At 40.8% G+C, this 21957-nt stretch overlaps 1 protein-coding gene across 6 annotated transcripts in view; it reads right to left on the bottom strand.

Moving 5' to 3' along the window:
- The window catches only part of KIAA1549 (KIAA1549 ortholog), a 147424-nt gene that overhangs the window by 56447 nt on the left and 69020 nt on the right, over window positions 1-21957 (bottom strand). For all 6 annotated transcript variants that reach the window (XR_009741793.1, XM_061444954.1, XM_061444952.1 and 3 more), the window contains exons 2-6: window positions 17909-20644; window positions 16355-16443; window positions 10276-10453; window positions 9745-9872; window positions 7543-7726 (exon numbers count right to left, since the gene is read on the bottom strand). Coding sequence is in view for 5 of the 6 variants with exons in the window: in XM_061444954.1 (XP_061300938.1) it covers window positions 7543-7726; window positions 9745-9872; window positions 10276-10453; window positions 16355-16443; window positions 17909-20644 (3315 nt within the window). In the remaining variant the exon portion in view is untranslated. The remainder of the gene's footprint in view (window positions 1-7542; window positions 7727-9744; window positions 9873-10275; window positions 10454-16354; window positions 16444-17908; window positions 20645-21957) is intronic.

A 21957-nucleotide genomic window follows, 5' to 3' on the forward strand; every position in this document is an offset into this window, starting at 1 on the left:
TGAACTGTAACTCTTACCAAGATAGCTGAAGTATCAGAATTTTGCTTAAAAGGGCAATGAGGCAACTCATGAATGTCTCAGAATGAAAATAAAGCCTTCTCTGAGGCAGAAACTACATGGAAACACTAAATGTAAAGCAGAAAACTAAATATAGCTCATTGTGTCCCAGACATGCGCAGGGGTAAGTATTAAAAACACCACCTTGTTAAAAAGAAAAACAACAAAAAAACCCCAAAAAACCAACCCCCAAAAAACAAACAAAAATCACAAATAAATGCATGTAGAAACACTACAGTAGACAAATCTAACATCTTTTGTATTTGGTGCTGGCTCCAAGCTTTCTTCATTTATCATTTTTTCTTAAAAAGCTCTGTTACAGAATGAAATCCTTGTCCCAGTGAAGTAAATAAAGTCTATTACAACTGACTTCAGTAGGGTAAGATTTTTCCCAAGGTTTCCACTGGAGAGCAGTAAAGACATGTTGGGAAACAAGTGAAGATGGGGGCTGGGCCAATACTTTCCTCAAGGGAAGTCTTAAACTTCACTATGGCAATAAGGAAAAGGAATGGTCTTAACCTTCTCAAAATATTTAATCCAGATGCAGTTTGCTAAGCATTACGCAGAGGTTAATTTTTAAACCATTTCATGGATAGAAAGAACGTTGCACGTAACAATTAAATGACCTGGTCCATGCTAAATCAATTTACAGTTAAGATATCTTCAACTGTAAAATAGTTTGCCACTATTGCATATTTAATTATGTAATAATTCATAGAGTAGCTGACCTCTGTCAGTATAAGAAAAAAGTGATTATTTGCCCCTTAAAACAATTTTTTTGTTAAGGCAAGAGCAATAGAATCACTAGCTATGTAGTACCTTTTATTTTCACAGATTTATAAATAGTCTTATGGAAAAAAACCACCCCATAAATTTGGTTATTCCAGTTTTATGCCAATAATAGCACCACTAGCTTCAACAGTACCACCTGGGAGGTACTTTGTGACTTACTGTTCAGAAGGGTATCAGAACATGGTCCTTTATTCTGGACAGGAAGCATCATCCTTCTATACACTAACCAGGATGCATCAAATTTCCAAACCTCTCAGACACACACAGACCACCTCACAGACCACTGAAGCAAACACATCTATTTCTGGTACCCTGCTACACGATTCATCTGATTGTAGCTTTTAGATTGGAGTTCTATTTAATCTGTTCATGCAATTGTTTTCTTCAATTTAGAAATATAACCTGAACAAAAAAGCATAATCTAAACTGCGTCTGTTGTTTTTCCAAAGCATGGAAGAGCAAGATAAGAAAATCAAAAACCTTCCAATGGCCATAAAGCTTTGAACTGCTAGCAGTTGTTTTTTCTTCTTGTAAACCAAAATCATGTTTTGCCTCAATACTTAATGCGCTCTTCACACTTTTGCTAATTAGTACTTGAAAATGATTTAATTCATGCAAATTGCTGGATGACTATTCACTTAAACTTTTCACAGAATTAATGAAATTTAAAAATAAAACAACTTGAGCAGAAAATCTCGAAACTGAAAAGGAAGTTGTGCTGTGTTCACTGGCAACTAAGGCTGGGGCTTAAAACTCGAGGAGAAATGCATGAAATGATGGACAATTCTGCAGCTGAGACCACGCTCAGGAGTCAGAAAATCCAAGCTTCAACTCTCACTTTGTAGGTCATTCCAGTGTCTCACCGACTCGCATGTGGCCAGATCCTGAGCTCAGCTGGAGTCTTAGCACTGCAGCAAGGTCATATTTGCAAGGTTCCTAATGTACCCGGAAATAACGATTAAAATGAGTGCATACTGATTGTTATTCTGAGAGGGATGCTGGATAGACAAAATGCAATTATTAGTTAGATTGCAGCTGGTCTGCTAATGACTATAGATGCATTAATGAAGTAGACGCTAGCATCATTAGAAGGTGCTAACATGCAGCCCTAAAGCACCATACCGTGTAACAGCATTGATTCAATGCTGACTGAAAAGGCACAGGGCCACTTAGTCACCCAGAAACCTCTTGACAGAAGTCTGACAGGGGCAACATGGATCTCTCTGACCCTCTCATACAGAGATGTGTGGGACCATGCAGGACAGAACTGGTACAACATTGACCATTCATCAACTGAAAAATAAGATTCCACTAAAATATCGGGGTATGGGCAGTAGTAATACACTGTATCTGTTGAAAGTCTGATCCAAAATCCACTCAGAAAAAAATTGCCAAATATTTCTGCTTAATATTGGACTGTATCATATGATTTTATATTATCCTATTGGCCTTGCAACATCTCTAAGATATCTAAAATTGATGCCACCCATCAAAGTGCTACTTATGACACTGAAAAAAATAGCAAGACCCAAAGCAACTCGCTCTCATTTACAAGTCATAATAAAACCCAAGAGATTTATTCAGGGTAAGTTCATGAAGGTCAATATTCCTTGTTTAGTCTTTGCCTGTCCTCAAAGAAATCTTCCAGACAAGAAATACCAAATACATTCTTTCCTATTGTTTTCAATGGACTAGGACTCAAAACCTGTGATTAGACTTGGTTTTATTTCTGCTGATACATAGTTCATGACCATCTAACCAGTTTATCTAAATCTAAATGGTCAGATGTAAGGTGGACAACACAAAATAAGCATGCAGGAATGTGTAAACCAGTCATCTGAAAGTAAGCATGGTGCTCAAGCTACCTGGAATTCTGTGGAGGAAAAAAAAAAGTCTGGAAGTTTCCAGGCTTGGCCACTCCAACAGTCCTATTCCTGCACAGAACAGCCCATTCTGTCAAACTAACAACTTTCACTACTGACCCGGACTGTAAATGAGTAGAAAAAGCTGAGAAAAAAAAATCCCGTTGTTAATGATGCACAAGTGCAAGGTTCTACACCTGAGTTAGAGCAATCCCAGGCTCAGTTACAGGTTGGGCAGAGAAGAGATTCAGAGCAGCCCTGTGGAGAAGGACTTGGGGGTGTTGGTTGATGAGAAAATGAACATGAGCCAGCTTCAGTGTGTGCTCGCAGCCCAGAAAGCCAACCCTATCCTGGGCTGCATCAGAAGGAGCGTGACCAGCAGGTCGAAGGAGGTGATCCTGCCCCTCTACTCTGCTCTCGTGAGACCTCACCTGGAGTATTGTGTGCAGTTCTGGTCCCCAAAGGACATGGAATTGTTGGAACAAGTCCAGAGGAGGGCCACGAGGATGATCAGGGGGCTGGAGAACCTCCCGTATGAAGACAGTCTGAGGAAGTTGGGGCTGTTCAGCCTGGAGAAGAGAAGGCTGCGTGGAGACCTCATAGCAGCCATCCAGTATCTGAAGGGGGCCTATAGGGATGCTGGAGAGGGACTCTTCATTAGGGACTGCAGTGATAGGACAAGGGGTAACGGGTTAAAACTTAAACAGGGGAAGTTTAGATTGGATATAAGGAGGAAATTCTTTCCTGTGAGGGTGGTGAGGCACTGGAATGGGTTGCCCACGGAAGCTGTGACTGCTCCATCCCTGGTGGTGTTCAAGGACAGGTTGGACAGAGCCTTGGGTGCCATGGTTTAGTGTGAGGTGTCCCTGCCCATGGCAGGGGGGCTGGAACTAGATGATCTTAAGGTCCTTTCCAACCCTAACTATTCTATGATTCTATGATGTGCTTACTGCACAGGGAACCCACACTGTTAAAAGTATAAGCGCTACATACCAGCTATGTGCAAAAAGAAAAAAACTATGTAAGGACTCTGTGAAGAAAGAAATGTGAGGTGAACAAGAAGCAGGGAGCAAATACATTCCTTCAAACAAGGCTTATATTTGGGATACTGATGGCAACGTCTCACTTTGCTTAACAGTGTTGAGATACAGTGATATTACACAAGTATCTTTTCCTTAGTACGAGTCAACTTCAACCCCCCGACAGCTCAGCTCATCTACATATAATTTCTTTTTCTTCAGCTGCAGACTAGAAAATTTAGAAAATTATATACAGAGCCCTCAAGGGGGAAAAAATTCACCACCAGAAGTATTAACTGTTACCATGCCTGGTAACTAAGGCACAGATGGCATAGAAGAGTACAGCATGGAACATTACATATTTACATATAAACAGTAACATACATGAATTGTTTACATGTAAGTATGCAAATATCCAAAATTCCCCCAAAAAATTCACACTGAAAAGCAGAGGGCTGCATATTAATTTGCACAGAGCAAAGAGGCTACCTATCTAAGGAAGATCTTCACAACACCTTTCCTGCTACAACTGCTCTGTAGACAAAGGGAGAGCATGAATGCAGAGTTCAGGGTTTAGAAAACAATATCATTATGGCAACTTCCTGCCAAAGTGGATCTGGCTGTTGGTCATCCTCAACAGACGGCTGAATAATGTCTCAAGAAGGATCTATCCAATGCTGCTGAGCCTTTGGATGTGATTTCTGGCTCTGAATACTGAAGATCTAAAATCCTTAGGCTCAAAATAGTCACATCAACAGTGAAAAAACCAATGTAGAAACAGTTATAAATAACTAAGTGTGGTTGCCTCAGTTATAAAAGCCTATGAACTACATTCATTATTGTGCTGCTCACAGACAGACCCATAGCTCTAACAAGCAGAGACACTGCATTCCCACTTTGCTCACTTGCCAAATGGCACCGTGTCTAGTATTCCAAAACAGTGACTACAAACACCCTGAAGCATTATTGAGACCAAACTAGACAAGTAAAAACCAAAATGAGGTGTCCTGCAGTGGGCACAATCTACTTTAAACTTGAGTTCCTCTAGCAACAAGCAAGCCAAATGCTGACAAGGTGTCCCCTGAGCACCAAAGCCTCATGCTTACTACACTGCAAACTCAGGGAAGATCTCATAATTTCTAAAAATTCTCAATTACTAAATTGAAATTTAATGCATTTATTCCAATTTATCACTTTAATTTAACATGACATTAAATATTTTGAAATTGTTGCTCAAAGCCTTGTCCAACCTGGTCTTGAACACTGCCAGGGATGGGGCAGACACAACTTCCCTGGGCAACCTGTGCCAAGCTCTCACCGCCCTCATAGAATGAACTGCGTACCATGATGGATTTAGTCACCACTGCTGAGTAACTCTTCCTTCCTACACCAAAGGTCTGCTTGAGGATTTGAGGTTTGGTATTGTTTGGGAGATTGGGTGGATTTGAGGAGAGGAAAAATAATTCTGCATTTGAAGCCTGGATGCTTGTGCTGGAATCTGCAGGGATGAAATTACCACACTGCTGGTGTACTTGTTGAAAATTGCTAGCAGGAATAAAGAAACAACTCCTGAAGCTTCAGAAACAAAGTTATAGAATAACTTACCTACAGGCTTAGACATGCCAGTGTGCTAATAGAAGATAAATGTGCCAGGCTATAAGAGCCAAAATCTACCCTACCTTGCTGCAAATCCTCAGAGGAGTCAGGAAAGGAGAAGAAATCCCAATGGGGCTTTTTTTCTTTTTTTTTTTTTCCAAAGGCACTGCCTGACCTTTTCACTCATTCTACTTTGCACAGCCTTCTCATTAACACGTGAGCGACCAGAGAGCTCCACCGACACCGGCCTGAAATCAGCCCCACTGGCCAGGCACTATGAGCATGCAGATAACACAGGGAGAACTCTGGCTGTGAGCACTGAAGAAATTACCTTCAAATTTCCTAAGTACTATCAGGAAAGGAAAATAAGGAGAACAGGGTACATGCATGTTTAATAGGAATGTTTTTCCCCTATGACCAGCCTGTCTTTCAGAATACACCAGCCTTAGTAGCAATTCTGTTATCATTTAATTGCATGGTAGCTCCACTGCACAATCCAGAAGATGGACTCTCAGCAAAGGGCAACCTTAAAATTCACTACAAAGATCACTCCAGAATATGTGCACAAAAAACCCTATAGGACCAGATGTGTGCACATCACAGAAAAAAAAAAAAAAAAAGGCTCTACAACACTAAAAATATTACCCAAGAGTCTAAAAGTTAAACTAGGGCAAAGGTACAAAAGAGATGACAAAGTAAAGAGAAATAGCTTTCAAGCAATCAGTGCAAGAGCAACAGTTAATTTGAATTCAGTGAGAGACAAAGACCACAGCCTGCAACCTGAGAAGTTCTGCGGCTTCACAAAGGGAAAAAAGAAATGCTAGTCATCTATGGACAGGGATTCTCAAGGCTTTTGGTCTTGGCTCAATTAAATTAGTACAGCTACCACTGCATAGGTACAGTTTATGTGAGACCAAATGAGAGTAGAAATAATTTTTAATTGATTACAGAGCAGAGGGTTCAGAAATGATGAAAGATAAAAAGATTCTAAAAATTAGCTACTTGTAGTTATTGGAAAGTATCCTGCGCAATCATTTTACATAGAGTTAAAGATGTGGCTGTACACTCTGGAGAACAATTTCTGCTGATAACCACTCTTTAGGCATCCACACTGACATATTACTAAACAGCTGTATAATGAACAAGCAGGTACCATTAGGCCCTATTTTCCACTGGATGCTTGACTGTGTAGCAAAGAACACTGCGTCAGATGCTATGCACCTATATAGCTCACAAAAATAACTCTGAAAATTAAAAATTGCTTTGGGAAGCACAGTGACACAGCAGAAATAGGGAATTAATGGACTGAGTTAACAGTAACACCCACCGAGGGGAAAGGCCAGCACTGCTTTCTCATGATCTCGCTTATGTTCATGAGTTATTTCTGTCATGAACAATTCATTAGTGTACAAGGATAAGTGTTGAGTTTAGGAACTTGACTTACTAATGAGAGGAGTTGGAACTAAATGATCTAGTTAAGGTCCATTCCAACCCTAACTATTCTATGATTCTGTGAGACTGAGGTCTCCGAAAACCGTAACCAGACCTAAGCTGTCACACAAATTCTGCTGTGCAGGCAGTTCCCTTTAATCCAAGTTTAGGATAGCCACAGACTTGAAAAAAATATTTGCAACTCAAATTGTACATAAGAAGTGAGAGGTACATTTAAAAGGTAATACCTTGAAAGATAAGAGACTACCTGAAAAAGCACTGCTGCTGACTAACAGATAAATCACTTGAACTATAAGGGCAAATATAAACCTATGTTGCCAGTGTCCCAAGTTTCCTAGAAGTCAGAGCCACAGTTAAGTGCAACGCAAAGCCAAAGATAGTAAATTCTGCTGAGAAGCAGCAAAGGCCCCTGTAGACATAAACACAGAGACACCCCTTGTATTGCACTTCATAGCAATACTTACTGAAGTGACTTCTTTTTCTTCTTTTTAATCTGGACTAAACCCAATGGACTAACAAAGCCAGGTTAAGTACACCTGACCCAGAGCAACAGGAAAGGATGATGACAAAACCAACAAGCTGCTGACACTGATATGCAGTACGTGAGCAGAGAGGGGCACGGATTTACTCTGCAGAATTCATGATAAGAGTCAGGTATTTGAGGCAGCATTATCACTTATGCACAAAATCAGTTCAAAACTGTAGAGAGGAAAAAATGCTAAAAAGTTGTATTTTTGCAGTCTTGGCAAACAGCAAGTACTCACGTTCAGCGATTTGCTGCACAGGAAAGCCCAGATAGAAGCTGAATTCCACCACGGATAAGTTTCTTAGCTGCTCACTGACTTCAGACCCGTTTAGAAAACCATACCTATCTTGGATGGCAAAAACAATGCTCACAGGGCCTTGCCGAAATGCTACCCCAGGCCTGCTCAGAGTTATATTCAATATCTGAAAAGACAAGATTGAAGCAGGGTCAGCAAAATCAAATCACTGGCATTTGAATTCCACTTTTTCTTCCCTAATAGAAAAGGAGGACAATTCACATCAAAACAGAGGAACATCTGTTCCAGATTTATTCAGCTTGCTGAGTCTCAGATGAGGCAAAGTTACATGTGTGTCTTGGGTTCAGCAGTAGCAGTCATCTTTTCTCCTTCTTGGTAGCTGGTGCAGTGCAGTGTTTTGACTTTCGGCTTGGGAACAGAGCTGATAACAATGATGTTTTGGTTTGGCCAAGGACTTTGTGAGCCTCATGTTCTGCCAGGGAGGAGGGGAAGTCAGGAGGAAGCAGAGACAGGACACCTGACCCAAACTGACCAAAAAGGTATTCCATACCACAGCACGTCATGCCCAGGACGTAGCTGGAGAGTTACCCGGAAGGGCTGGGACTGCAGGGTTGGAGGAGGTATCAGTCGGGGCTTGGTTGGGCTGGGGGGGGGGGGGAGTTATCGGTTGGCTGGTGGTGAGGTGTTGTATTCTCTTCCCTTGTTATTTCCATTATCATTGTTATTATTGGTGGTAGCAGTAGTGATTTGTGTTATACCTTAGTTACTAAACTGTTCTTATCTCAACCCGTGGGAGTTGCATTCTTTTCGATTCTCCTCTCCGTCCCTCCGGGAGTAGGGGGAGGGCAAGAAGGGGGGGAGTGAGTGAACGAGCTGCATGGCTGGTTTTAAACCATGACAATGTGAAATCTTCTTCTAAGTGTCATGACAATGTGAAATCTTCTTCTAAGTGTTATTCTTTAAGGTCAGTTATAATCCAGAATGATCTGAAAGATACAGTCCAGAAAATGAGGAAAAAAAAGCCCCACCTAGAGAAACAGTCAGAAAAAAAAGTCTACCAATAAAGAAATACCAAACTGCATGGAACAGACAGGGAAAGACCATGGTAAAGCAGCATTCTGAAATGGATATTTTCTTGGTCAAAACCTCCTTCACTGTGCACACTTAGACCCTAACTCTGGTCAGAAGCCTGATTTTGGCACCAAAACCAAAAACTAAACTTTTTCTAGACAAACTTTTTCCAGACAGTGAAGCAGTGTTTAAAATAAAAGTTTCCTAAGTGGATAGTCCAATAAATTGTTTTTCATTCTCTGCCTTCAGTCTACCCAGTCACGCTGTGTCATTAAGTTGCTCACTTCTGAGGATTTTACTATAGCTACTATATAGTTAGTACTTCATGCTATTTACTTCATGTAAAGTTCATGCTATTTTTCCTTCCACTATTTTATTTTAGGGCACCACAGATGGGCATTTATGGTGCCAGTTAAATAACACAATAAAATCTTTACTAATTTAGGTATTACAACAAATCTAGATTAAATTTAAGAATTCAGACAGAAGAGAGAGCTGGTGTCATTAAGCTGAATTACCAGTTTTCCAGGGAGTTTTGAGTTCTGCTATGTGATTCAGTGCCTAGCACATAAACTGTATATTTTCATATATGTAGTTCCAGTAGCAGCTGCCACAGACATATACTGCTGCATTTCTAGACCTCAGAAGCAACTAGCGTGTTTGCTCACATAATAGCAGAGTGCATGTAACTCCTACGTTCCCTAATACAATTCCCTGAGCAGCAATGAGATCTGAAAGTTATCTTCCAACAAAAACATTCTAACCACACCCTAACTCTGTAACAGTAAAACAGGATAGAAATTACTTTGATAACAGTTGAAGCAGCCTTTATATGAAAAACTATAAACCCTATTATATTCAATAATGCTTTTGGATATGCAAGATGATGATTTATATGTTTTTCAAAAAGCTTGAAACCAAAGGAATATGTGCCATATGATTTTGTAGGGGGGAAAAAAAACCTGACTTGATGACAAAGCCTCATAGTTCTCCATCATCTAGATGGCAACTGGTAACCAATGAACACCTAAGTCATTTTACTGGCTGGATGAAACACAAGACAACCAAAGGTGACAAGAAAGAAGGGACAGACACAAAACGTGCTAATCTTACCTGCACAGTTAAGTTGTAGAACTCCTGGTGCTTGCTCACCTCCATGAATGCCATCTTCAGCCCTTTCTCAATGCGCCGGCTAAAATTGCAGAACCCAACATCCACATTCCGAGGCACAAACTGAAGCACTGAAGGCAAAGGGTACACATTATTCCAATAGACAAGTACTTCCATGAGGGAGAACAAAATGAGCAAGAGAATCCAAAGGGCTATGACTTTTTCATGGAATTCAGCACCAGTAAGACATTGGGTAAAACCACACTAGGAACATTTTGCGTTGGTGCAGTAAATTCTCTACTCATTAATATCTATTGCAGCAGTAATTAGATTACTGAAATATATTAGTGACAAAATACCTATTGTAGCATTTAATATAAACATAGTTTGAAACTTGACTCAAGCATTCTAAAGTAGTTAAGATTCACAGCAGAACACAGGCTTTGACTCAACCTTGCATACTTAGTAACAGGTGATCAGGAGTGAATCAATACAAAACTACTTCTCCTCCTCTTCATGTTGATAAGAACTCACCTGTCTGAACCTGGAATCTGTTATCTGGCACAGTGAAAGAAGGATGCAATGAGAGGATCATGGGGGCCTCACCACGAAGAAGACTGCTGTTCATAAGCACATTTATGACAGCTACTGCCGTGTAAACAAAAGGACCTGATGTCACCAGGAAAGCAAATTTGGGGGAAATCTTATAAACCTACCAAAAAAAAAAGACAAAAAATCTTCAATGTGAAATTTAGCAACACTTTAAACCTATATTGTTTCAAGCATTTCAAAGGCACATCATCAAGAGGCAGGAAAATGCAATTTTTCAAAGCAAAAGCAAAAGCACAAACACTCTGATAGTGCTGTGCCTTGCAGTCTCTGCTCCAGTGCATCAGAAAGGCGACTCCCCCATGCTAGCTGCACCTACTAGAATCTCTTCAGTACAACACACCAATCCCAACACCTCTTGATTTATCACATCCTGGCATAGTAGCACTCCCCCTCACCGGCATTCCCCTGGAGTACATAAGAGTTCCTGTACAATATCGCTATTTACTTACTGAAACGCTTGCATAGAGTCTGCATACTGCATAGCAAATACATCCTATACCATTCACATGTGATGTGCAAGGAGCAAAGCACACATAACCTGTGTTTTACGGATATAACTTCCATACTTAAGAGAATGCTTTCTTCCAGAGAACACTTCTATCTGCTTATTTCAGTGTAGTTAGTACAATTGCAATTTTCCAGTTCATCTCCTGACTTTGAGTCATCCTAAAAACCCTGAGGAGACTTAGTCATCATATAGAAGAAATGAGATTGTAATTTAAATATAAACCGTGGTGAATGTTTTCATGCAAACACTCTCATCCACCATTTCTCTTGTCACCTAAGTAAGAATAAACTGAATGCTTTTATTTATTTATGCGAATTTCAGTGTCTTCCCTCCTTCAGAGAAACTCTCAATATCAAGGGCACCTGTTTCCCCAGCATTCTTTCTCCCCTCTTTGGTTTACTCCTCAGTTTGCTACATTTACCTAAGGCAGTCACACTGAAATATTTTGAGATGTCCCACACGACAGCCTCCCAAATAAATAAATGATCTAAACCAGAGACCTACAGGTTTTGATAAATGTGCACCTCTCAGATGAAGAGATGCTAGCACCTTGCAGGCTTTGTGCTGGTGAAGGGGTATGTTAGATATCCTCAACTTGAGGATCAGCCTTACAGAAAAGCACAGTACTGCTTAAACTGTTAACCACATGTCCCTTACTTGTATTCCTGCTGCACAGTAAAGTGACGGCAGTTGCTGTTCAGATGAGACAGCAAGCAGCTCTTTTTTTGTCTCCTAAAAACCATGCATTTCAAAGAGACCATCTTCACCAGAAGAAACTACCTCAGCAGCAGAAGCAAATAAGAAATAATCTATGCTGCTCATTATTCCTTTCTTCCTTCTTAGTCCACAAATATATGCAACATCCATCTTTTAATCTAAATCGATTTAGACCCATAGAACTCAAATTTGTTTGATATGAATAATATGCACAGCTCTTTTCAATTTCTCTTATCTGAAATTTTATCCTTTTATCTCAGGATGAAATGATCTCTGCAGCTTCAGTTTGTCAGATGGGAACAGCAGTTATAATGGGTAAGATATGCCAAAGGAAAGTTGCCTATTACTGAAAAGGAGACTACTTAAAAGGCAAGAAAAAGAGGAATTAGAATTACAAATCTCAGTTACAATTTGCTGGTGATTTCTAAAGCAATATATGCTGAGGAAGAGGGGCCTAGTATAGTCAGCATGAACTCATGCACTAGTTAGGTATTTCAGACGGGAAAGCAAACCTCTGGTAACTAACTCGGCTGTCTCCATCTCTGACCTATTGCAAGTGCAGCAATAGATACAATGAAAGAAGCCTACCCCCAAACACCCCATGGAATTTTACACTGACTTTTTCATCTTCACAGCTAACACTGTTTCTCTTTTGTCCTTGACTGCAGCAGAAAAGAGACAACAGCTCCAGAAGAATGGAAATTAAAAAAAAACCAACCCAAACCTTGAAAGCGAAATTCTGAGGTAGGCAGATTTGAACCACTACAGGTAAGAACAACAGCTACTACTGCTTGAGATACCACAGGGTTGTCTAGAGTTAACTCTCTACAACCTAATTCACATGACAGAAATAATAGAGCTGTGCCAGCATGATGCTGTTTACAAGCTAATTCACAGAGAAATTTGCAAAGCTGTCTAGGATAGATGAGCATAGCTCATGACTCTTGATTCATGAATGAATAGCTCTTTTTGGCACAGCTCTAATGGTTCACAAACGCAGCCATCCATCCAACCCTCTCTTGGAGGTTTCACCTCTACTGCCAGGACAGTTAGATGCCAAAAAATTAGCGAACCACCCATTAAACAAGCACAGATTTCTTACATTAAGTAAGTACAAATTTCTCAACATTTTGGGCCAGAAAGCTAGAGAAGAACACAAAACTCCATGTGCACGTTAGAGCCATTCCCACAGCAAAAGCAGAAACCATCATCAGGTAACAGAGACCCTTGCACCACCTCAGGTTGAACTATCCCTTCTCCAAAGGGGGCTGGCTAACCCAACTGCTGTTTCCAGGACACAGCCTTCCTCATTCAAAGCTACCTCCACGAGAGAATGCTTCTAGAGCAGAAAAAAGCCTTGAGTTACTAGAGGCTAGAAGAGTATTCAGGGAAAACATTAGTGTATGCTTACTCTGTCCCTTATGATATTCCCTAAGCATTTGCTACTGATTATTGTCTGCTAATATATTAGATGAGATGCACCTTTGCTACAATCTAATCCATGCCTACACTCCACTGCATTATGCTGTGCAAACACCTGGCAGAAAGCATGAACAACTGATTTCCTCACCACCACCTTATTAAGCATCCTGCAAAGAGCCTGCAGAGAGCATTTAACATCCCAAAGATGGGCTACAAAGGCTCACATGTCTTAAAAATGAAACAAAGCTTCTGCTTCTGTGCACTTTAGGATCCTAAGGCAACAATTCTCTCACTGTTTTTTAAACACCTAAATGGTACCAGCCAGAATATCACAGCAGTGAGTAGCAATGAAGCCAGAGCAAGTCCACAAGGTGGCATCTATGAAAGAAGTATTTAACTGCTTGACAATGAACTGAGCTCCTTACCTTGAAGGCAGAGGCGTACTAACCACAGAACCAACTACTCTGGAAAAAGACCTTTAAGATCATCAAGTCCCAGGACTGTCAAATCTATCACTAAACCATGTCTCTAAGGGCCTCATCTAATTTTCGATTATAGAAACCAACAGGTTAAGGACAGGCCCCAAACCCTAAGCACATTAAATACAGCAAACAAAGTGTCTGAATTATACTTTATGCTGCAATGATAAAATTTCCAAGCACAAATGAGGCTGGCAAAAAGCTTTTTCCTGTTGGCATGAACTTAATGGCACCAGGGGTCCTGGCAGTAAGTGACTGCCAACACTGTTTTATTTCAGATCCCAGTGCAACGAATCTTAGTCAAGGGAACATTGTATAACAGACCTTAACCAAGTGTCATAAGGCTTGTATTAGAGAAAGTTGACAAAAATTACTCTTATTCAAACAACAGGGTCTTATTCTTTTGCAGATGCTATCCATTGAGACCAAGTGGCAAGAGCTTTAAAATTTTTGGTTATTCTCACTTTGCTGTAAGGATTTTGCTAGGAAAAAAATTACAAAAGATTGTTTTCATTAGGCAGGATTCAAGCCTTTTTTTTTTTCACTTCAACAACTCAGAATATTCAAAATAATAAATAAGCAGAGACCAAAGTTTCAACCTTCAAATGATCCTCCTGTCAGTGTTAAACTTGTTTTGCATTTAAAGTAAGCTGCAGTTATATCCATCATTGCCATGGATTTAATTCGAAAGCATATATTACTACAAAGTTAAATTTAATAGGACTGTCTCCTGCGATGCACTACATCACACCCAGGGAGCAACATCTGTGAGCTGTAATAGAAGACACAGTTAAAAAGCAGCTTAGAGAAGTGCACTGCTTTACCATAACTTGCAAATGTACACAGGGTTCCTGGGTACTCTTGACTAACAGAAGTCAGATATGGTTGATTAATTAATTTTAGCAATATAGACAAATTGTACATTACATCACCACTCGACATACTGACACTACAGACAGCTTTTTAAAAATAACAGTTTTGTTAGTACTCCACTGTTAGAGGTGAAGACATTTGGCAGTAATTACGTTTAGTGTAAAACCCATACCCAAGGCATCACAAAGAACAGAAACGATAGCAGCATTCTAGCATAAAATAAGCATAAATGACTCCACAGAGATGCTTTCTCCTTTTGATAAAAAAAGGATCACAAAGAATGAAGCTAGGCTAACTGCATTATTTATAAAAACAGTTGCTTCTGAAAAGCCTTTGGGCCAAAACAACCTACTGAAAGCTTTACAAGGCAATAGTGAGCATGAAAGGAAGGAATTTAAAGGCCAAAAGAAGCAAGATATCAAATGTTTGCTCCAATCAATCTTCAAATATTTAGGAATAGATTTTGTCTCACTGCTGGTAGTATTAAGACAGTAAGCACTTTCATATTACTGAGGCATATAAGGACACTGAAAATTAGTTCTATCATCATGAACTTTGACTTTTACTTGACTATGCCAGTTTGCACAACCTGAAGATATAATTCACAAACCAGAAGATAAAAATATCTTCTTTAAAACAAACAAACAACAACAAAACAAACAACAACTAAAAAGCTTATGGGCAAGTATTGCTAAAAGGACCTAAACTACACCAATTTATAATGGTAGCTCACTGTGGCTGAAGTTTGGCAGAAATTCCTAACACTCCTATCTCGACTGAGGAGTACAGAGGTATATTCTGAAACATCAGACAGGAGCTGTTTAATTACTGAGTGCAGTGATTATGGCAGGAGCTGTCAAAACACTCTTTCCCCACATAGATCAGCAAGCAGAAGTTAAAAGCACCAAGGGATCCTGTGCATGGAGAAACTCAAGTTATGTTCAACACTGAAACTGCTACTTGAGTTAACTTCATGAAGAAAATGAGATCACAGACTCAAAAAAGTAGAATAGGGTGTTGGCCTATCACAACTGAATAAATGCAGCCATGAAAAATTGCAAGTGCAACTGAACCTGCACCTATACCAGTCATTCCATTCCATTTTGTCCCCAGTCTTGAAATATCTGATTATACAACAAAGGCACACCCAAACTACCTCTACAGTCTTTTGCTCTCACTCAAAGGGTTTGAGACAAGCGATGGCCTTGGCAGTCCTGGGACTTGATGATTTTAAAGGTCTTTTCCAACCTAGTTGATTGTATGATCAGTACACGTCTGCCTCATCTCAACCAGACACTCACTTTGTGGAAATAACAAAAATACTATTCAAAGATGATTCCTTGAACATCAAAGCAGAGGAAGCTTTCAGAAAAAAAAACAAGAGCACAGCAATTCTTAGCCCTGTGAGTGGGGGAAGACCAGAAGCCTATCCAAAGGCTTAAAAATAGCATTTTACCATTGCACACCTGATTTTTCTCCACTTGTTGCCCCCCCCCCCCCCCCCCCCCCTTCATCTGCTAAATCTTGCATTTGGGATTCCACCGCTTCCCCTGCAAGTATTGATGTCCTCACAATATAAAATAGCACAGGCTGTGCAGGTTTTGTTTTGTTTAAAGTACCAACTATACAATCAGCTAGCAGAAGGATCAAAACTTTTTAACAGGTATTTCAAAGGGTAAAAGCTTTTCAGTTCAGTTTCAGTTCACCAGGCCAAGGATGTGAGCAGTAGAGGCTGGGCACTGCTTGCTCACCCCTGGCAAAAAACAAGAAAGATCTGTCCTAGAAAATGATGACATTCTAAAAGTAAAGAAGTTGATGTCACATTCACATTGAAAAAAAATCCCAAAACAAAACCCAAAACATGGTTAACATTTCAGTTAGAATAAATCTCTGACATAGTACCCCATGGGTTGTTTCTAAAGCACTGTTTTAGCCTGTGACCTAAAGCCATTATTGCATTATATTGACCAAACAGTACTTGCACGCACTTCATACCACTTACCTCTAGCTCTACCGATCGCCTGAACTGAACTCTGAGCACTTCTTTGATGGATTCACTGACATTCTGTAGAACAGCTCTTCGTGCCAGCACTGGAAATTAATGTCAGTCAGTAAATACGTTTTAGCTTCAACTCTTGGGCTTTGGTTCAAAGCTGCATTTTCAATTGTGCAATGCATGGAAAAGCAGGCAATGAGATCAACCCCATCAAATGAGTGAGACAATGGACAAGGAAAAAGGTAAAGGTGTGGCTGTATCCTTGACTGCACATACAGTTTAAGGAATTCCAGGCTTATTTTCCCTCTCATTTTAGTTTTTCATATCTGGTGTCTTGAGCATTATAGTAAAAGAATCTTTTAAACAGCCACTGAGGCATTCAAGTTGGATCTGAAAGTTGCCTCACATTTGAGTGTGACCCGTGCATAACGAGCCTGCTGTCATAACACAGTTAAAAGTTTTGTAGGCAATGCATGGAATGCAGATGGGGACAGAAAAAAGCCACAGAAAACACGCATTTACTTTTCTCTTAAATAAAAAGTAAACAAGCATGACATTAATTACTGAAAGGGATATCCACCACTTTAAAAAACCCGCATCCCTACGGACGTCATGTCTGTTACAGTCACGCTTAAGATGACTATGGTCAAAGAAACAACTGAACGATGTCGTGTTGTCATCCTGCCTTTACTTCCCACCAGTAGCTTGCCTACAAAACTACTCAAATTACAGGTTAAAAAACCCGACAACTTCCTCATCATGGCATAGCCAGCTCACCTTCATATCTGGAAGATGAGATTATGCTCATTCTGATTTACATATTACAAATAAATTTTAAAGGCAAAATGTGTTGCACTTTTGCAGCTGCCCTGGATTAGTTTGCTGGTGTTGTTTTGTTAACAAGTTAGGAAGAGATAGGAAAACACCAAAAAAGCAAACACAGATGCCAAGACAATTAGTTTTGAAACACACTAATGTCACTTTTTCTGGTTACAAACACACGGAATCCAACTGAAATAAGTACAGGAGGAGGAGGGAAAATATAAATATAAGCTAGTACGGTAAAATTATAAAAATGGTTACAAACCCCAATTATTTTTTAAACCAACCCTCCTCTTTCATATTACAACATTACCTCACATGCAGGTTGTTTTTACAAACAGCAGCAACAACTGAAAGGAGAAACTTACTCAGTCAGAACATTTAATAGTTTGGCAAAAACATCACCGTGACAGCAACATTCATTTACAACCCATGAAATGATAAAGCAGCCTCTAATTCAGCAGATTTGTATATATGCATCAGCAATTTTAGAAGGCAAGTTCACTCTCTGTGCAGTGTAATGTGCACGTAACTCACCATCACAACAGACTTTGCTCACATGAATTCTATTGTTTTCAAGAATAAATGATAAATCACCACTTTTACACTTGTTTGTCTAAATTTATGCCATATTTCTTTGAAAGGTTCTCTTAGTTAATTCATTATCTACAATTTAACTAGGGGGTCGCATTACAGTGGCTTCTGGAAAACAAAATAGAAATATTAGAAGTATCTTACCTGCAGTAACTAAATAAGCATCAGGAACTGTGATGTCGCAGACATATGGCTGCTTGGTAGTGCTCACTGCAGAAGTTATAACCACAGGTTCAGATTGAGTAGTAGTCACCAGAGGGGTGGAGGAGAATGTCGGCAGGCTGCCAGCAGCAGTCGTGCTGCGGCTGTCCACAGCACTGGTAGCTGTGGTCATGGGGACAGCAGTGGAAGCAGCCGATGCATCAGTACCAGAAGTTACACTGCTTTCTGCTGGAACTTCATATCCAGTGGCAGGGCTAGAAGTTGGAGGAAACTGGGTGGGAGCAAATGACACGGCCACTGACAGAGATGCTGTAGGAAAGGGCGTCACGCTGATGGTGTCAGACCCTGATGTCAGGTTGTTAAGGTCTGCAGGAGGAAGGGCTGTGTGGGCACTGCCCTCGCTGCGAGATGTTAAAAGCAGCATGGGGCTAACTGTAGCACCAATATCCTCATCAGAAGCCAGAGCAGTTGAGAGCGGAGATGAAGATACATTTAAGACAGGAGTTGCTGGAAAGGTAGTAAACAGAGATATCAGATCTGTTTCATTGAGCAAGATGCTGCTCATAACAGACTGGGTGCTGGAAGCAGGCAACACCAGGGTAGGAACCACAGAGTAAGAGGTGGAGAGCGAAGGCTCCAGCTGAGAGGTAGCTCCTGTAACAGCTGAGGTAAACACAACTTCAGAGCCCGCTGGCAGTACTGAGGGTGCTTCCAGAAACACAGACAACTCAGAGTGAAAATCTGATGATGGTGTTATTTCAGGAACATATGCACCTGGAAGAGAGGATGCATCTGAATACAAATATGATGTTTGGCTGAGAAGGAACTGAGAAACCTCAGTATCAGTGGCAGAGCTGACAGTGGTAGCAAAGTCCCAGCTGGAAACATCCTTGGAAAATACTAATGTTCCAATCAACGAGGTCTGAGGTAAGAGTGTTGATAAATCACTTTCCATAATAGAGTAAGAATTCAGCATGGCCGATGACAGAGACAAGTAGCTAGGTTCAATAAGAAATGGTGTCGATAAAAGACTGGATGAGAAATCCAAAATATTTAAAGATGGTTCCTCCCTTGTAGACGTCTTCTCAAGCAAGACAGATTCTGATGGCATTAATTCTGGCAACTCCAGCAAAGTTGTATAACTGACTGCAAACGATGCTACCGGCTCACTCTGAATGAAGGTGGAGTCAAACAGAATGGTGGTGGCACCAGGAAGGTCTATGTGAGTGCTTGGTGTCAATGAAACTGTTTCCAGAACTGGGGTGGGGAACTGAGCAGAGATGCTCAGTGATGTTCCTTCAGCGAGCTGATGGTAGGAAGAAGAAATTGTTATAGGTGTCCCAGTGTTAAGGACAGTTTCCACAGTGCTTAATAAAAACACGCTTGAATCAGGGATTTCTGCAAATCTTGAAGAAAATGAAACAACTGGTCTTGATGGAAAAGAAGTATCAAAAGTCTCAGGTGTAGGCTCCTCTAATTCATACCTGTCAGTAATTATAGTTGTAAACGGAGTTATGCCTTGTAATTCAGAGGCTTTGATGGACAAAGTTTCAACATAATCACCTGAGCCCACGTCCTGTTCTGGGGAAAAGCCTGCTTCGGGCAGAAATGAAACTGAGTCACAATACAAACAAGAACTGTATGATCTTGTGAAAGGCACTGGACTCATGAGCTCACTGGCAAGCTCTGATTGACTTGGTACTTCTGAACCAGCAGGCAAATTTGGTGCTGTACTGGAGGATTCATGTGTAAACAGGTTGGCATTAAGAACTCTACTAGAATCCATGGAAATGACAGCTGAGTGAAGCGGGAAAGACGCAAGTGGAAGACTAATAGAAAACAAAGCAGGCTCAGCACTGGCTACCGACGCCAGCGTGGCCCAGGGAATGCTTGGAAAGGGGTAGGTCCTTAGACTGAGACTTTCTGCTGCCCTGCTACTCACATCAGCGTAAATGTCACCGTACAGGTCTGCACTTCGTGCTGTGGCATTTGGGGTCACCAGGCTAGTTTCACCCAGCAGCTTGAGATGAAAAGGTGATGCTTCTGAAGTAGCCCCAGAAGGCAAAGCTGTTAAACTTGCATTTATGTTTTCCTGCACTGCAACTCCCTCCTCTGAAAGAACGGAAGTGAAATAAATAGCTGTATTTGGAGGGTACAACTGCAAGTCTCTGCCTGGTGCTAGCATTTCACTATCTTGTACAAAAGGCTTTGATTCAGTAGGAGCATTACTGTGATCAGGGACCGTGCTCAACGGAGTCTTCTGCTGTGCTGTTTTTAAGATGTCATACGGTGAAAAAAAGACAGATGATGAAGGTGTCAGGAAAACAGTTTCTAACATTTCTCTTGGTGGCTCTACTGTATTAACTGAGTGATGATCTGTTAAAACTACAAAAGACTTCAGTGGAGGAGTCCACTGTGCCTTTGGAAATGAACTAATAAACTCATCGTCACTTAAGAAAGCCTCATTGTTTGTTACAGAGCCATCTACCAACGGCATACTTCTCCCTTCTGACATCCTGACCATTTCTTCTTGGTTAAATAAAGTCACATCAAAAGGAGTGGTAACTGATGATAAAACTGTTTGAAAGAAATTACTTTCTTGGGACTCCAAAGTACTTTTTGCTAAGGCCATTTGTGTCCTGCTGCCTGATATGCTTTCGTGCATCTTTGAGTCCACTGAGAAAAAGGAAAAATTTTGCTGCTCCAAGGATCTTTCACCTAAATGGAGAGGGAGAGAGGAAAACAAAAAAGCACCAGATTAGCACAAGTAGTAAGATTACAATGAAACAATCTCACATACAATATTTCTAGACATAACCGCCCAGAATTCAAAGGCTACGGAAAACCTCCCAGTAGAAGAAACACCTACGTGCGCAAGTCAGCACAAACAGCAAGATTCTCTGTGAAACTCCATTCCCTGGACGTGAGCAGGCAACACAAGCTCCTCTCACTCTGCACCTACTCATCTCTCTACAACAGCATTTCTGTGAGGACCACAGGAGAGAAAGTAGTTCCCTATGCGAGGCTACAGTTCATGGCAGCTAATGGTGTCACAAAGTAAACAAGAAGGGTAACAGGGAATAATGCAGGATAAAAATTTGCCTAACTTTAAGCCTTCTGCTTTCCTTTAGCAACACTTCATTTCCTCTGTTTTATTACTTCTTAATATTAGGCTCACTAGCAGATCTGCTGTATTTCGAGGACCAGATCCTCCCTCTTGAATCAGAAATGAGTGATACATGAGAGATGAAGAGGAGTTCCTTTTACATAAGGCAAATGTGGACCTGATACCACTCATGAGAATTTCCTAGGTAACATGTCCAGTAGTTACGCTTGTATTGCCAGCCATCCATTTAACTTCTGGTCTTTTAGCAGTCAGTGACAAATTGCTTCAGTACATAATTGCTGTCTTTATTCACAACCTGCTGTGGGAGTACCCTATTTATGGGCCACCTGTACTAAAACATTCACTGCTCCAGTTTGCAGAATCCAAGCAGTAATAGCTGGGTTCAAACACAAAGCAGAAAAAGCTAAGAATTCACCGGATATTTTCAGAAAATATGTGCAAAAATCACATACGAATGTAATTTGCATAACTTGACTATAATTCAAGTCCCCTCTTACCCCACTCTTGTGAGACCACCTGCAATACTGTGTTCAGCTCTGGGGCTCCCAACACAAAAGGGATATGGACCTTCTCAAGTGAGTCCAGAGAAGGCCACAGAGATCCTACGAGGGCTGTAGCACTTCTCCTGTGAAGAGAGGCTGAGAGAGTTGGGCTTGTTCAGCCTGGAGAAGGCTCAGGGGAGACCTTAGAGCAGCTTCTAGTACCTAAAGAGGGCCTACAAGAAAACTGGAGAGGGCATGTAGTGGCAGAACAAGGGATTATGACCTTAAAGAGGGAGATTTAGATTAGGTATTATGAAGAAATTCTTCCCTGTGAGGGTGGTGAGGTGCTGGCACAGGTTGCCCAGAGAAGTTGTTGCTGCCCCATCCCTGGCAGTGTTCAAGGTCAGGCTGCATGGGGCTTG

Source organism: Pezoporus flaviventris, unplaced genomic scaffold (genome assembly GCF_033815535.1).
Source record: "Pezoporus flaviventris isolate CSIRO_AGI_PZ_B2104156 unplaced genomic scaffold, CSIRO_AGI_Pfla_v1 ptg000002l, whole genome shotgun sequence".
NCBI classification, from domain to species: Eukaryota; Metazoa; Chordata; class Aves; order Psittaciformes; family Psittacidae; genus Pezoporus; species Pezoporus flaviventris.